This window comes from Abramis brama (assembly GCF_963993115.1).
Source record: "Abramis brama genome assembly, chromosome: 13".
NCBI lineage: Eukaryota > Metazoa > Chordata > Actinopteri > Cypriniformes > Leuciscidae > Abramis > Abramis brama.
The window spans coordinates 1,759,936-1,776,652 of record NC_139975.1 but is presented as its reverse complement, the minus strand read 5'-3'; the positions used below and the strand labels follow the sequence as shown (position 1 = coordinate 1,776,652).

The 16,717-nt window shown below is 40.7% G+C and overlaps 1 protein-coding gene across 1 annotated transcript; it reads left to right on the top strand.

Annotated features, from left to right (window-relative positions):
• Positions 1–364: 364 nt before the first annotated feature.
• Positions 365–16,248, top strand: LOC311094651 (E3 ubiquitin-protein ligase TRIM39-like). Its single transcript, XM_084132749.1, has 6 exons — positions 365–1,175; positions 2,146–2,241; positions 2,452–2,682; positions 2,760–2,782; positions 2,864–2,982; positions 12,749–16,248. Exons 1-6 carry the CDS (start codon positions 774–776, stop codon positions 13,249–13,251), a joined length of 1,374 nt encoding a protein of 457 aa, XP_083988875.1. The 5' UTR covers positions 365–773; the 3' UTR covers positions 13,252–16,248.
• The last annotated feature ends 469 nt before the right edge of the window (positions 16,249–16,717 follow it).

Below are 16,717 nucleotides of genomic sequence, written 5' to 3'. Positions count from 1 at the left end.
ATTATTTATGTAATAGATGAAGCTATAAAATGACTGCATGTGAGCTTAAATGTTCAATTCTCTCTATACCTTTATCAACTGTATAAACTAACTTTTACTTGCACTGATATAGCAAGACTTTTTCTTTTAGTTGTCCTCTTTCATACACAGCTATTTTCTTCTTGTTGTGTAAATTTGTTTAAATTCTTTATATTTTTCGATTTCTTAATATTCTGTAGTGAATCGCGCTGCTTCTCTCATGAGAAATGAACCTCAGTTTTCCTCTTTCTCAGCCTGTGATTGGCTGTTCGCTACTGATGTCACTCCTAAACTCCTAAACTCGGGATCAAAGCCTGAGCTGACAGAGCATGTTGATGAACAGCATCATGGTACCAACTAAGCCTGGCTGGATTGGTTTGGTTTGGTCAACTCATCCTGTAACCCTGAGTTTGTTCAGCTACCATCATTGTTCAGGACACTGATGTTGACTTGTTGATGTTGATGTTGATGTTTCAACACACCTTGATCAGAAGCTTCACCCTCTTACAACACTAACCAGGAAGAGGCGGACTTGTTATTTCTCTTTCCTGCCATACTGACTTTGTCTCGACAAAAGCAATAAAGAATCAGTGATCGGTGGAGTACGAAGGAAAAAACTTTACAGAGGAATTTGAGAAGTTTCTTTCTGAACAAGTTTGTTTCTGATCTTTGTGATTCTCGTGGTGATTTGTTTTTTAAACCGTCGTTCAGAAAGTGAAAGTAAAGTTTAGTTTGCTGGAGCTCAAACAGTGAAAATGGCTTCACTAAATGTCTCTGCAGAAGAGCTTTCTTGTCCCGTGTGTCGTGAAATCTTCAAGGCTCCTGTTCTTTTATCCTGTAGTCACAGTTTCTGTAAAGAGTGTCTTCAACAGTACTGGAGAACCAAGGGATCTCGGGAGTGTCCTGTCTGCAGGAGAAGATCCTCAAGATCTGATCCTCCAGTTAATCTTGTGTTAAGAAACTTGTGTGAGTCATTCTTGAAGGAGAGAAATGAGAGGCGTTCATCCGGGTCTGAGGAGATCTGCAGTTTACACAGAGAGGAACTCAAACTCTTCTGTCTGGAGGACAAACAGCCTGTGTGTATCGTGTGCTTTACTTCACAGAAACACGTCAATCACACAGTCAGACCCATCAGTGAAGTGGTTTCATCATATAAGGTAAGACAAATGTTTCTTGATTCACATGTAAAGTATCATAACAGTCATAAACACAGATCGTTCCGGTTACTAACGTATCCTCGGTTCCCTGAGATCAAGAGCACTGCATCAGTAACTGACGTATGAGGAAAACTTAGTTTTTCCCTGAATACTGAAGCCTGATTGGTTTTTGCAACAAATGTCACTAAAATTTGCTCTTTTAAAAAGGTCATGTGACAGTTCTAAAAAGAACATTATTCTGTGTATTTGGTTTAATGCGATAGCCTTACGTGGTTTTAGGTTAAAAAAAGTCATTATTGTAATATTTAATAATTTTATTGTTGCTCCTCTATGCCTCGCCTTTCTGAAACGAGTTTTACAAAGCTCATCGTTCTGAAAAGCGTAAATATGCAGTCGGCCCCGTGAGTTTTGGTGGCTGAAAAGTCGTTTGTCTGTAGAGGCGCACAGACGTGAACCAATCAGGCTTCAGTGTTCAGTGTTGATCTGATTGAACAGCTGCAGTGATCAGGACTGGATGTGTTTAGTTCAGCTGAACTACATTATAAATGCAGTTTCATAGATCTGAGGAACTACGCCGGCCCAGTTGGTATTGGATAACTTTTTTTGTTTCAATAAATAACATTGTCATTTACAAACTGTACTTTGTGTTTACTCAGGTTGCCTTTGTTTTATGGTACACTCTAAAAAATGCTGGGTTGTTTTAACCCAATTTTGGGTCAAATATGGACTAACCCAAACGTTGGGTTAAAAATGCAATTTAAAAATGTAACCCAATGGCTGGGTTTGTCCATTTTTAAATTGCATTTTTAACCCAACGTTTGGGTTAGTCCATATTTGACCCAAAATTGGGTTAAAACAACCCAGCATTTTTTAGAGTGTAGGTTTTACTTTTTCACTGCATTATATGATCGTCACTGTATTGTCTTCTCTTCACTGTAATCTGGAGTTTTATGTATTTGTGTAATTCTAGGAGGAGCTCAATACAGCACTGAAGCCCTTACAGGAGAAACTTCAACACAATGAAAAAATGAAAGCAGAGATTGAGAAAACAGTTCGACACATCAAGGTGAGGAAACAGAGACGAGAGTCATTTTCATTACAGCTGTTGGATCACTATATACAGTTATGATCTGATATAATGGATAACAGTTTATTATTTCTGTAAATGACGAGCATCTGCTTCTGGATCCGTTTTATGTCGGGTATCCGAGTGTATCTTGGATATTAATGATGTGTGTCGATTGAGATGATTGAAGTGAATGTGCTTTGATTTCAGTCTCAAGCTGAGCACACAGAGCGTCAGATTAAACAGCAGTTTGAGAAGCTTTATCAGTTTCTCAGAGATGAAGAAGAAGCTACAGTCACTGCACTGAGGGAGGAAGAGGAGCAGAAGGAGCAGAGGATGAAGGAGAAGCTGGAGGAGATGAACACACACATCTCAGCTCTTTCACACACAATCAAAGACATGGAGGAGATGATGAAAGCCAATGACGTCTGCTTTCTGAAGGTCTGATTTCAGATCATTGGTTGATTGATTGATGATTGATTGAGTTCTTGATGATAAATGGTGTGTTTGTTCTGCAGGAGTTTCCAGGCTCAATGGAAAGGTGAGTGATCTGCTCCTGTCTCTGGTCTCTCTGGTTCTGATCCAAAGCCACTGCAGTTCTGACTCCTGAATGTTCTTCCAGAGTCCAGAGCTCACAGCCGGATCCACAGATGGCTTATGGAGCTTTGATTCATGTGTCACGATACTTGGGCAACCTGCCGTTCAGAGTCTGGAAGATGATGCAGGACTACATCCGCTACAGTGAGTCTGACAGCAGGAGATCTGAGCTGGACATGATGGATGGAGAGTTAGAGGCTCTTCATGACAGAGATAGATAGATAGATAGATAGATAGATAGATAGATAGATAGATAGATAGATAGATCGATCTAACACAATTAGCATTTTGCTAACATGATGCTAACACATTTATCATGTTGTTAACATGATTAGTATGTTCTTAGCATGATGCTAACATGATTAGTATTTTGCAAACATGCTTTTAACCAAATGTTAACAAGATTAGCATGTTGCTAGCATGATGCTAACACAATCACAATGTTGCTTGCATGTTTTAGCAAGATGCTAATATGATTAACATAATGCTAGCATGATTAACAAGTTGTTAACATGATGCTAGCATAATTAACATCTTAACATGATGCTCAAATGATTAGAATGCTGCTACTGCGTTTAAGTTAGCATTATTGACGTTTCAACACTTAGTTAATCGCTATTAGCGTGTAGCTATTCTGCTAGCATTTGAAGCATGATGGAAGTCCTGTTTGCTAGCATTAGTCAAAGGAGCCAACCACCATGTCTCTACGATGTTCTGGTGCAGAGATATAGGTCTTGCTGAACAGTTGCTAGGGTACTCTGTTTAGTTCAAGGTCAAGGTAACATTTATTGTCTCCCTTAGGAGAAATTTGTTTTAGATTAGGGAAACTGCTGCCACATCAAGACATAACGCATATAACATACAACATATAAAATGAAAATAAAAGTAAAACACATTTCAATCCCAAAATCCTACATCATAAAAACAGTACATATATCATGTATCATAACACAACACAGCCCTCAGTTCCTGCCTCTTGTACCCTCTATTACCATTATTTATCCTCCTGCAGTTGCTCATTAATTAATTTAATAGACAACGGTAAAAATGAATATTTATATCGGTTATACTTGCATAATGTACTGTAACCCTTTATCTCATCTCGAGTTCATCAGTGTATACTCAGGATACAACACATGCGAAGAGTCTTGTTGGCCTGCTGGATGGTGCAAAGCTCAAAAATATCATGTAAAGAGCAAATTGTCTGTGTCCCCATGATTTTTCCTGCCACTCTCAACACGTTATTTATTTGGGCTCTTAATTTTACTGTTAAACTTCCGAACCAAACAATAATTCCATACCTTAAAACAGACTCAATCGTTGCTTTATAAAAAATTAACATGATATTACTGCTCACTCCAAACAATCGCAATCTCCGTAAAAAATGTAAACGCTGGTGGACCCTTGTGCACACCCATGATACATGTGTGTGCCACTTAAACTCACTATCAATGTAAACCCTCAAATATTTATACGAAGTAACCTGCTCAATAGCTTCACCATGGACCACAACAGAGCTCCTATCCCCCACTGATCTGGGGTCTATGATGACCTCTTCAGTTTTTTTAACATTGATCTGTAGATAATGGTCGTCACACCAGCCCACAAACGCTTCTATAGCAGCTTTGTAGTCGTCAATATTGCAGTCTCTTGTCAACAATTGCAATACTACTGTGTCATCCGAAAATTTTATAATAAATTGATTTGATTGCTGACTAATACAGTCGTTTGTATACAAAGTAAACAGAAGTGGCGAACTTACACACCCTTGCGGGGCCCCTGTACTATTTACTGCAACATCCGACAACACTGAGTTAAATTTCACCTGTTGTGTCCTATTTGTTAAAAATGAATAATACCAATTAATTATAAAAGGATTAACTTGTAGATTAATTAATTTATCTAACAGTTTGTGTACTGCTCTCTCTACGTGTTTGCTTTTGAAGCGTGTACATAGACAAACAGCAAGCCAAACTCTGTTCAAGAGCCAGGATATGAGCGTCTTGCTCCTTTAATGGTACATCATGTAGTGCAATTTACACGGGCAAAAACACCGGCCATTGAACCGAGTAAAACTGTAAATAAAATTAAAGAAATATAAAAAACTTATTAGAAATCAAAATGATATACATATTAACAGTGTAACAAGTAAAATGTATACAGATACATTGCTAACTCGGGTTAGAAGCATTATCAATACAACGCACCAGCGTCGAACGGCAATAACATAAACATCTTCACTTACATCACGTTTAAACTCCTGCAGTATACACTAGACCGATAAATTATTCAGATAAACTTACAGCCAATGCTTTCGTCGGGGATTAGAAGGATTGATGCAACACAAACATATCTCAAGCGTTCACTGCACCATGAGCTCGCCGTTTCCTGTTACCCAATGCGCATTGTGGAAACGCGTTAAAATAAAAGTCCTCACATAGGAACTTACATAATTAAATAAATTATAAGTATATTCAACTGCCAGTTAAATAAAACTTACACAGAATATTAAACAATCACGAAATTATAATATTTATAAACGTAGATGTCCATTGTAAATTATACACAGCCTCTAACAGAGGCAGAACACTCCCCACCTGGCATTATTAATGCCTTTATAACAGTCCCTGGTTAGTCTTACTTAGTCCTCTTTAGCTAGGAGTAAGATCACATCAGAAATAGGTCGTAAGAATGTTTTCACGTTACCACCTGAGGTTGTTTTAACTTCTATCTTGCGGACCTTTCCGTCACTGCTCGGGAAAACGGATGTGATTAAGCCCAAAGGCCAGTCATTCCTTGGGAACTGAGCTTGTTTCAACAACACATCTCCAATGTGCAAGTTTCGGTGAGTTTCGTGCCACTTGCGTCGAGGTTGGAGAGTACTGATGTATTCTTTTCGCCATTGGCTCCAGAACTCGTTGGCCAATGCTTGTACTTGTCTCCACTGACATCTTAGGAGATCCTTCTCAGTGCAGTTCTCAATTGGGACAGGTACTCCTGGCTTTTGGGTAAGGAGCATGGCTGGAGTGAGTACGCATGGATAATAGGGATCCGATGAGACGGGAACCAGAGGTCTAGCGTTTATGATTGCGGACACCTCTGCCATCAGAGTGCAAAGTACCTCATGAGTCAAGTGAGCATGTTTCTTCTGCAACAGCATTGCGTCTAGAATGCTGCGACTCACGCCGATCATACGTTCCCATGGTCCCCCCATGTGGGAAGCGTGTGGAGGATTGAATTCCCACGTACAGCCATTCTCATGGAGGTATTTCAGAAGACTAATCTGGTTCTCTTTTGTTGGTTGCATGCCCAATTCCTGGCTAGCTCCGACAAAGTTGGTACCTCTGTCCGATCTGAGCTGTTTTGCTGGTCCCCTCACAGCAAAAAAAACGTTGCAGAGCGTTAATGCAACTGGCAGTGTTCATGGATTCTATAACTTCTATGTGTACTGCTCGTATACTCATACACGTGAAGAGTATAGCCCACCTTTTGTTTTCAGCTACCCCACCTCTGGTGTGTCGAGTGACCACTGTCCATGGACCAAAAACATCTAACCCCACGTAGGTAAATGGAGGAGATGTACTGAGGCGCTCAGGAGGTAGATCTGCCATCTTCTGGACTTCCTGCTTTCCTCTGAGTCTGAGGCATGTCACACAACGATGAAGAATGGAGTTTATCAGTCTTTTCCCTCCAACAATCCACAAGCCAGCCAATCTAATTGCTCCCTCCGTAATCTGTCGGCCTTGATGGTGCACTTTGGAATGGTAGTAGCTCACCAACAGTTTGGCAACATGACTTTGCTTTGGGAGGATGACTGGATTCTTCCCCTCTGATTCAAGAGAAGAGTGTCTCAGACGTCCACCAACCCTCAAAAGATCGTCGTGGATGTAGGGGTCGAGATTCCGCAGCCCACTTGAACAGAAAACTTGTTCGTTCCTCTGCAGAGCAGCATACTCCTCTGGATATAGATCTTTCTGGACATGCAGAAGGATTAATCTCTTTGCAGTTGTCTGCTCTTCAGGAGTGCGTATTTCGCTGCACTGATGCCATCCTTTGCACACATGTGATGTGCTGATGGAACTTGATGTGTGAGAACGTGCATGATGAATCAGAAAGGAAACGGCTCTTAGCAAAGATTCCCAGGTTGAAAAGCGTTGAAACCGTTCTGAAAAGTGGCTTCTGTCAATTTGAGTAACAAAGCTGGTCACACAAGGTCTGATTTCTGCATCCGCCTTAGAATTCACCAGTTCAAAGAACTCATATTCTTGTGCTTGGGACAGGTTGTAGAGAAAGCTGGGTCCTGTGAACCATATAGTGTCATTAAGCTATGATGCGACCACAGATCTCGTCGCTAGATCAGCTGGATTCTGATCCGTAGGCACATAATTCCACTGATCTGGAGAAGTCGACTGGCGTATCCGTTGAACACGGTTGTGCACATAAACGAACAAGCGTTTGGACTCATTGTAGATATATCCCAGGACTACTTTGCTGTCACAATAGAATTTCACAGCATTCGGCTTGTAGTCTAATTCGTCAAGGATATGTTCAGCCATCTCTACAGCCAGCACCGCTCCACACAACTCTAGGCGAGGGATGGAAGGCTCAGGACGGGGTGATAGCTTTGCCTTGCCCAGCACAAATACCACTTTGGCCTCGCCTTCATCAGTCAGAGCTCGAATGTAAGCCACTGCCCCTATGGCCCAGTTCGAGGCATCTGAAAAGACACACAACTCGGTGTATGAAGTGTTAGAGAGTGAATGGCATAGGTATGTGCGTGTGATGTGAATGTTACTTAGCTTTTGAAGTGAGGTTCTCCATTCTTCCCACTTGTTTCTTTTCTCTTCAGGAAGGGCTGTGTCCCAGTCATGCACCTCTTTAGTCAGCTCACGTACTAGCGCTCTGCCTTGGATCGTCACTGGTGCCACCAAGCCCAAAGGGTCGAAGATGCTGTTCACGGTGGAGAGTACTCCATGGTGAGTGTAGGGCTGTTCATTAGTAGCAACTTTGAAGGTGAAGGTATCTGTCTTTATGTCCCAGTATAAACCCAGACTTCTTTGAGTGGGCCAAATCTCATTTCCAAAATTCAGATCTTGGAGGCCAGAAGCCAGGTCTTCTGGTGGGAAAGCTTGCATCACTTTGACACTGTTTGAAGCTATCTTATGGAGCTTAAGATTGGACTTGGAAAGCGATTCTTGAGTGCGCATGAGCAGGTCGATCGCTTCAGCTTCTGTGGGAAAGGACATGGGCCCATCATCCACTTAGAAATGTCTGTTGACAAAGTGTGAAGTGTCAGTTCCGTACTCCTGCTCACTTTGCTGTGCAGCTAACCGTAGACCGTATATGGCCACTGCCGGAGAAGGGCTATTCCCGAAAACATGTACTCTCATACGGTATTCTACCACTTTGCTCAAGTCATTGTCTCTGTACCAGAGGAATCTCAGATAGTTTCTGTGATCTTCTCTCACCAGGAAACCATAGAACATTTGTTGGATGTCCGCCATAATTGCAATGAGATCTTTCCTGAACCTTAGCAGCACACCTAACAGGGAGTTGTTTAGGTCAGGGCCTGAGAGGAGCACATTGTCCAGAGAAATACCTTGGTGTTGCGCGCTGGAATCAAATACCACCCGTATCTGTCCTGGTTTTTGCAGATGATACACTCCGAAGATGGGTAAGTACCAGCATTGTTCATCCTCGTGGATAGGTGGTGCTCTTTCTGCATGATGGTTCTGAAAGAGCTTCTCCATGAAGGCGGAAAACTGTTCCTTCATCTCAGGTTTTCTGCTCAGTGTGCGACGCAAAGAATTAAGGCGAGACGAAGCTTGTTCCCGATTATCTGGGAGTAATGGTCTGGGTGACCGAAATGGCAAAGGAGCGACCCAGTTTTTCTGTTCATCTTGTTGAAACTCTGTTTGCATGATTTTCAAGAAGATCTCATCCTCAAAGGGCATGGCAGGTTTGTTATCATTTTTGGTTCTCTCAAATACCTTGAGCCCAAGTTCATCTTTGTCTTGCATGCAATGAGTAGCGTCATTGAACGAATGGGAAAAAGTGACAGACTTATGCTCCCCACCATGACACGATTTCTCTTTCAATTTGAGGTGACTCTTGCATGGAGTAAGAAGAGATGGGCGACCATTCACCAGGATGTTAGTTTTAAAGACACTCACCATCGGCCTATGGGCTTTGTCAATGCAGACATCACCTACAATAACCCAGCCTAAATCCAACTGCTGTGCGAAGGGTGCATTGTGAGGCCCATTAATTTGTTGTCTCACTTTGTGGACACGGATCATGTCTCTTCCCAGCAGTATTAAGATCTGAGCATCAGGATCTAGCTTTGGGATGAACTGTGCCAAAGATTTTAAATGTGGATGAGCAAGGGCGACCTCTGGAGTGGGAATTTCAGATCTGCTGCTCATTATCTCGTTACACTCTATTAGTGGTGGTAGATCAAGACACATCTTACCATCCAGGGTCTCTATTTCGAAGTCGACTGCTTTTCTTCCAGACATTTCTACGGAACCAGCACATGTTCTCAACAAATATGGAGAGGGGTTACTCTGGATTCCAAATAGACGAAAGAACTCTCCTTTGGCCAGAGAGCGGTTGCCCTGGTCGTCAATTATGACATACATCTTGATGGCTCGTCCCTGCTGTCCTTGAGGAAATACACGCACCAAGCACATTTTTGCACAGGATCGCATTGGAGTACTTTCTCCACAAACTTCTGTGCACCTTGAAGTTACCTCTGGGGTTGTATTGACCTGTTGTTCTGTGCTTGGTTCTTGCACCGGTGGTGTAGAGAGGGGCGGGGCTATATCAGGATGCATAACTGTACAATGTCTGTCAGAATCACACTCGGAGCATTTGAGAATCATGAGACATTCTCTGGCTACATGATTTGGAGAGCAACACCTGAAACATCTTTTATGTTCTTTCAGGAGGATCTTGCGTTCCATCAACAATCTTTTTCTGAAGGCTCTGCATTTTGACAGAGGATGCAGTTTGTTATGAATAGGACAGAACTTCGTCAAGTCTCTCTTGATAGTGTCCTTAACATTCACTGAATATGACTCATCATTTGTGGACACATCTGTCTTGTGCACTGATACAGGAAATCTGCTAGCACCATGTTTAAAGAGAGGTTTTTCATTTCTGATGACGGTATAACTACTGTTTGAGAGCTTAAAACTAGGATCATTCCTGGCTTTAGCTTCACTGCAAATGAAGTTAGTGAAGAATGAGAATGGGGGAAAAGTGACCTTTTTCTCTTCTTTGAAACGTGAACCAGCGAACAGCCATTTTTCTTGCAAGCTTACTGGTAACTTCTCCACTATAGGATTGATACCACGAGGGGTATCGAGATAAGCTAACCCCAGTAAGTATGAGTCTCCTTTAGCTGCAAGGAGCTCCATGAGCAGGTCTGCGAGTTCCCTGAGTTTTGTGTTGTCTTTTGGAGATAGACGTGGAAAGTTATCCAAGCACTTAAATAAAGCACTTTCTATCACTTCAGGAGTGGCATAACATTCTTGAAGTCTCATCCAAGACAGTGAAAGAGTGGCTTGTGGATTAGTAACATACACAGCTCGAATCCTCCTCACATGATCCGACAATTCCTTCCCCAGCCACTTGACTAATAAGTCTAATTCTTCACCGGCTGAGAGCTGTAAGTCTTGTGTAGCATTAACAAATGAAGACTCCCATGCTCTGAAGTTCTCTGGGTTATCATCAAACTTAGTAAGTCCTGTGGTGACTAGCTCTCTACGCGCTACAAATCTAGCAAAATCTAACATAGGCACGGCTTGACTTTGAGAGAAATGCTGCATATCTGGATGGACTGTGTACCTTTGTGAAGCAGGATCTTGACATGGAGATGGTTTAGATGCAGTATTCGGTATGGGATGAGGCAGATTGTACAGTGACTCTGGATATCTTGCTCGCTGCTGACGATCACCATGATAGAATCTGCTCCGCTCCTGAACAGTATCTGTGCCGCTGTCGTATGCTGCGTTCATGCTCTCAGACTTTCCTATCGCATGTGGAGTCGATTCCTTTGCACAGGTTAACAGAGAGTTATTCAGAGGTAAGGTAGCAAAGTCAGAGCTCACCTGAGACTGGTGTTTCACATACATCACATGTGATGAAAGTATGCTCTTTTCACTGCGATTGTTATCACGTTCCATTGCTACTGCAGTCTCTAACGCTTCAGCTTCGGCCAGAGCAGCGGCAGCTTCCTTTTCAATTTCCAATGCTTCTAAATTCGCTTCCACCATAGCTCTCTCCTGTTCCAGCCTGGCTTTCTCCTGCTTCATTTCAAGCTGTCTTTTTGCAAACGCCATCTTGGCAGGTGCAGCTTCTGCTGAGGCTCTAGCTTTAGCAGCAGCACTGGCAACAGAGCACTTGGAGGAAGATGATGAGCGTTTAGAACTAACCTCTGAAGATGCCTTTTCTTTTCCTCCACTTTCCATAATTACATCAGTAACTTCTTGCACCCGCTGATCCATGGCTTTTTACTGTACTGGTCTCTCTACGTGTTTGCTTTCGAAGCGTGTACATAGACAAACAGCAAGCCAAACTCTGTTCAAGAGCCAGGATATGAGCGTCTTGCTCCTTTAATGGTACATCATGTAGTGCAATTTACACAGGCAAAAACACCGGCCATTGAACCGAGTAAAACTGTAAATAAAATGAAAGAAATATAAAAAACTTATTAGAAATCAAAATGATATACATATTAACAGTGTAACAAGTAAAATGTATACAGATACATTGCTAACTCGGGTTAGAAGCATTATCAATACAACGCACCAGCGTCGAACGGCAATAACATAAACATCTTCAATTATATCACGTTTAAACTCCTGCAGTATACACTAGACCGATAAATTATTCAGATAAACTTACAGCCAATGCTTTCGTCGGGGATTAGAAGGATTGATGCAACACAAACATATCTCAAGCGTTCACTGCACCATGAGCTCGCCGTTTCCTGTTACCCAATGCGCATTGTGGAAACGCGTCAAAATAAAAGTCCTCACATAGGAGCTTACATAATAGCGGCAGTTAAATAAGACTTACACAGAATATTAAACAATCACGAAATTATAATATTTATAAACGTAGATGTCCATTGTAAATTATACACAGCCTCTAACAGAGGCAGAACAGTTTGTGTGGTTGAATGGAGTTGAACGCAGAATTAAAATCAATAAAAAGTAGCCTAGCATAAGCAGCTGGATTCTCCAGATGCTTTAAAACAACGTGCGTTAATGTAGAAATCGCATCATTAGTACCACGATTGCTTTTTTGCATATCTATATTTGCATCGTAGTTGCTAGGGAGTGGCTTGGCAGCTGTCAATGATGTTACTTCAAAGGCTGCTTTCCAGTATGAATGATAAAAAAAAAAAAACGCAACTCCTTTATGACATTCAGATTAGCAGATATCCCTCTTTGGAGTTGGGTTGCTAGGGTGCTCGACAATGGTTGCTAGGGCGTGACTAGGAAGTGTTAAAGGTGATTCATGATTTTAAGTCAAACACAGACTATAAGAGCCAATAAAATGAAGATGATCAGATGCTGAAGATCAGACACACACTTACAGTTCTTCATCTACAGCATAAATCTCAACACATCTCATTGATTTATTGTTATTTAAATTTCCCAAAGTATCAGTTTCTCTTGATGGACACGAATGTCTGAATCTCATATGTAATGTTAGTTGATGCCGTTAAACGCTGATGATAAAAACGAGTGTGAAACTAATAACAGCACTGACAGCGATCAGAGGAAAATGTGTTTGATCAACAGGACGAGTGTCATAACTCATAATAATCTGTGTTGGGTCACTCTCGATCATTATATGAAGATCAGAATAAAAGCTTCTGTTGATTGTGTCTCATCAGCTCCTGTGATTCTGGATCCAAACACGGCTCATCCACGTCTCGTCCTGTCTGATGATCTGACCAGTGTGGGAAATAGCGAGAACAATCCACTTCTTCCTGATAATCCAGAGAGATTTAACTGGTATGAGTGTGTTCTGGGTTCAGAGGGTTTTAACTCAGGAACACACTGCTGGGATGTGGAGGTTAAAGAGAGTTCATGGTGGACTCTTGGAGTAACTACAGCATCAAACCAGAGGAAGGGAGATGATTTCTTCAACACTGATGTCTGGAGTGTGCAGTATCATCAGTACGGAGTGTCTTTAGGTTCTGGTTTTCCTGTTAATCAGAAGCTTGATTTTGTGAGAGTTTATCTGGACTATGACGGAGGAACGGTGTCGTTCTCTGATCCTGTAACTAACACACATCTACACACATTCACAACCACCTTCACTCACACACTCTTTCCATTCTTCTGGTGTTATTTTTCTGACTCTCTGAGGATCTTACCGGTCAATAGTCAGTAAACGTCACTCCTGTAGATCTGGATCTTCCTGCTTTCCTTCCATCCACCATAGATGATTTCTCAAATTGCTTATCTAATCTGTCTCAGCTGCTGCCTGAACCCAAACAAACAGATGAACTAGAAGAACTAACTAGCACTATGAGCACCATTCTCTCTAGAACATTGGATGTTGTTGCACCCATTAGATTAAAAAAGTTCAGAGAGAAAATTAAAGCACCATGGTACAACAATACTACGCATGTTCTAAAGAGAAAACATGCGCCTGTAATTTAGCGCGTAAATGGAAACAAACTAATTTAGAGGTCTTTAGAATCGCATGGAAAGACAGTATGTCACGTTATAAAAAGGCCCTAAAAGCGGCCAGGGCTGAGCTTCTCCGTAAAAACTAATAGAAAATAAACAAAACAATCCAAGGTTTTTATTTAACACCGTGGCTAGACTAACAAATAAACAGATGTCACCTGAACAAAATATTCCGTTACAGTTTAGTAGTAATGATTTCATGAACTTCTTCACTGAGAAAATAGAAAACATCAGAACCACAATTGTAAATGTTCAGTCCTCAATCGCGCCTTATAATTCAGCCTCAATTTTCCCCCCGCAAGAACAATTACAGTGCTTTACAACTATAGAACAAAAATAGTTAAATAAACTTATCACTTCATCTAAAACAACAACATGTTTATTAGATCCTATACCAACTAAACTACTGAAGGAAGTGTTACCTGTAGTGGAAGAGCCTCTCCTCAATATTATTAACTCGTCTTTATCTTTAGGTCATGTTCCAAGAACATTTAAACTGGCAGTTATAAAACCTCTCATTAAGAAACCACAATTAGACCCGCATAATCTAGCAAATTATAGACCCATTTCAAATCTTCCATTTATGTCTAAAATACTAGAAAAAGTTGTGTCCACTCAACTGGGCTCTTTCTTACAAGAAAATGACATCTATGAAAAGTTTCAGTCAGGATTCAGGCCGCATCATAGCACTGAAACTGCGCTCGTTAAAATCACAAATGATTTACTCCTAGCCTTTGACCAAGGCTGTATCTCAATATTAGTTTTACTTGATCTTAGTGCTGCGTTCGATACTATAGATCACACAATACTCTTAGATCGACTACAAAATTATACTGGTGTTCAAGGACAAGCATTAAGCTGGTTCAGATCATACTTATCAGACCGCTACCATTTTGTCTATTTGAAAAGAGAAAAATCGATCATAACTCCAGTAAACTATGGAGTGCCACAGGGATCTGTGTTGGGCCCTCTATTATTCTCAATATATATGCTGCCACTTGGAAATATTACAAGGAAACATGGAATTAGTTTCCATTGTTATGCTGATATATATTTACACATACACTCAAATATATATTTCATCACGGCCGGATGAAAACGCTAAATTATCCAAATTGACAGAGTGTGTTAAAGATATAAAAGATTGGATGACGAGTAATTTTCTTTTATTAAATCCTGACAAGACAGAGGTAATACTTATCGGTTCAAAAAAACGCCCACAAAAACTTTTCACAATACAACTTTAACATAGAAGGATGTCCTGTTACTTTATCCTCTACAGTAAAATACATGGGTGTTATATTAGACTGCAACCTGTCTTTTGAAAATCATATTTCATGTTACAAAAACAGCCTTTTTCCACCTTAGAAACATTGCTAAGCTACGTAATATGCTATCAGTTTCTGATGCAGAAAAGTTAGTTCATGCGTTCATGACCTCGAGACTAGATTACTGTAATGCTTTATTAGCCGGTTGTCCTGCATCCTCAATAAACAAGCTACAGTTAGTCCAAAATGCAGCCGCTAGAGTTCTTACTAGATCAAGAAAATATGATCATATAACACCGATTTTATCATCACTGCATTGGTTACCTATAAAGTTCCGTATTATTTACAAGGTATTGCTACTGACTTATAAAGCCCTAAACGGCTTAGCTCCAGTCTATTTAACGGATCTTCTATCGCCCTATAATCCATCGCGCTCTTTAAGATCAATAAATTCGAGGCTTTTGGTCATACCTAGGATATCCAGATCAACCAAAGGAGGGAGAGCATTTTCACATTTGGCTCCGAAACTCTGGAATAGCCTTCCTGATACTGTTCGTTGCTCGGACTCGCTCTAAGACGCATCTTTTCGGCCAGGCATTCATATAATATTTTTTATCTTACAGTTCAAACTACAATCCGGCCTCTAGTTCATAAATGCCAGAGGAGAACTGGCCCCCGACTGAGCCTGGGTTCTCCCAAGGTTTTTTTTTTCTCCATTAGGTCACTTGATGGAGTTTTTTCGGTTCCTTGCCACTGTTGCCTTTGGCTTGCTCAGTTGGGGATATTTTGGGGATATTTAATTTTATTTTATCAATCAATAAATTCCACTGGAAACAAACCTTGTTGTATTATTTTAATTTAATACTGTGAAGCTGCTTTGATACAATCTGTATTGTGAAAAGCGCTATAAAAATATACTTGACTTGACTTGACTTTCATCATGTCTCCAATATTTAATCCATATCTCATGAGTAAGAGTGCTGTTTGAGATTATTGTCTGATGAGGTCCTGGCAACCGCTTCATTATACCCGGGAAGGCATCATACAGCTAAAAACAACATGACATCTTGTTGAAATGATGAGTAATCTCCATGGTGATGTGTGTCACAAGCTTTGATGTTTTGTACCCCTATATTAAAAAAAAAACATTCCCCCTAAATATGAGTGTTATAATATGCTTTAAGTGCTCTTTTAAATGCATTTAAATGGGTTTTCAATAGACTCACACACAGATCCTGTGAGACGCTTCTAGAAATCAACATCATATCGATGGCCGAACACCAGTTACCGATAACATTGGCCACTGCACTGTTTATTTTGAGGTCAAAAGGTCAGCCTGTGTGTCAGAGTAAAGACATTGACAGAATGATACATATGTATTGAATATTTTGGTATAAGACACTACAGAAAACTTCTGTAAAATTTCGCTTGAGCTCATTTTTGTTCTTATAAATTGAAATGCATGTCAGTGCAACTCTGAAAACTGATATTCTTCCATTTTTATAATGGTAGGCCATTCGCCACTGAAAGCTGATTGGCTGCTGGCCGCCATGTTTTTTTAAGTATCCGAGCCGAGGATATGTTAAGAAATGAAAATCGTCAGAAAATGGTCAATGTACTTTCTGATAGTTTGTTTTTCAACTTGAAATGGGTTTAGCAAAAACGAGAAAACGCGCCTTATTCGTTTTTTTTTTTTTTTTTCAACAGAAAAAAAAAAAACGAAAAAACGAGATTTCGGCTTGATTTTTGGTATTTTGGTTCACGGGTCAAAAACAGATAAATGACTTAAAAAATTAATTTTGCACATGTGGGCGGTCATGAGACGCCCCTTTCAGCCGATTGGTCAAGCAAATCTGAGCCTGTGACATCATCAGTATTGTAGGAGGTGCCGTTGTA

Bases quoted from the DNA above. Each gene is read 5' to 3' on its own strand.
- LOC311094651 (XM_084132749.1), top strand. From the start codon at position 774: ATGGCTTCACTAAATGTCTCTGCAGAAGAGCTTTCTTGTCCCGTGTGT. The intron at 1,176-2,145 runs GTAAGACAAATG...GTGTAATTCTAG, and splicing joins AAGTGGTTTCATCATATAAG to GAGGAGCTCAATACAGCACT. The intron at 2,783-2,863 runs GTGAGTGATCTG...ATGTTCTTCCAG, and splicing joins TTTCCAGGCTCAATGGAAAG to AGTCCAGAGCTCACAGCCGG.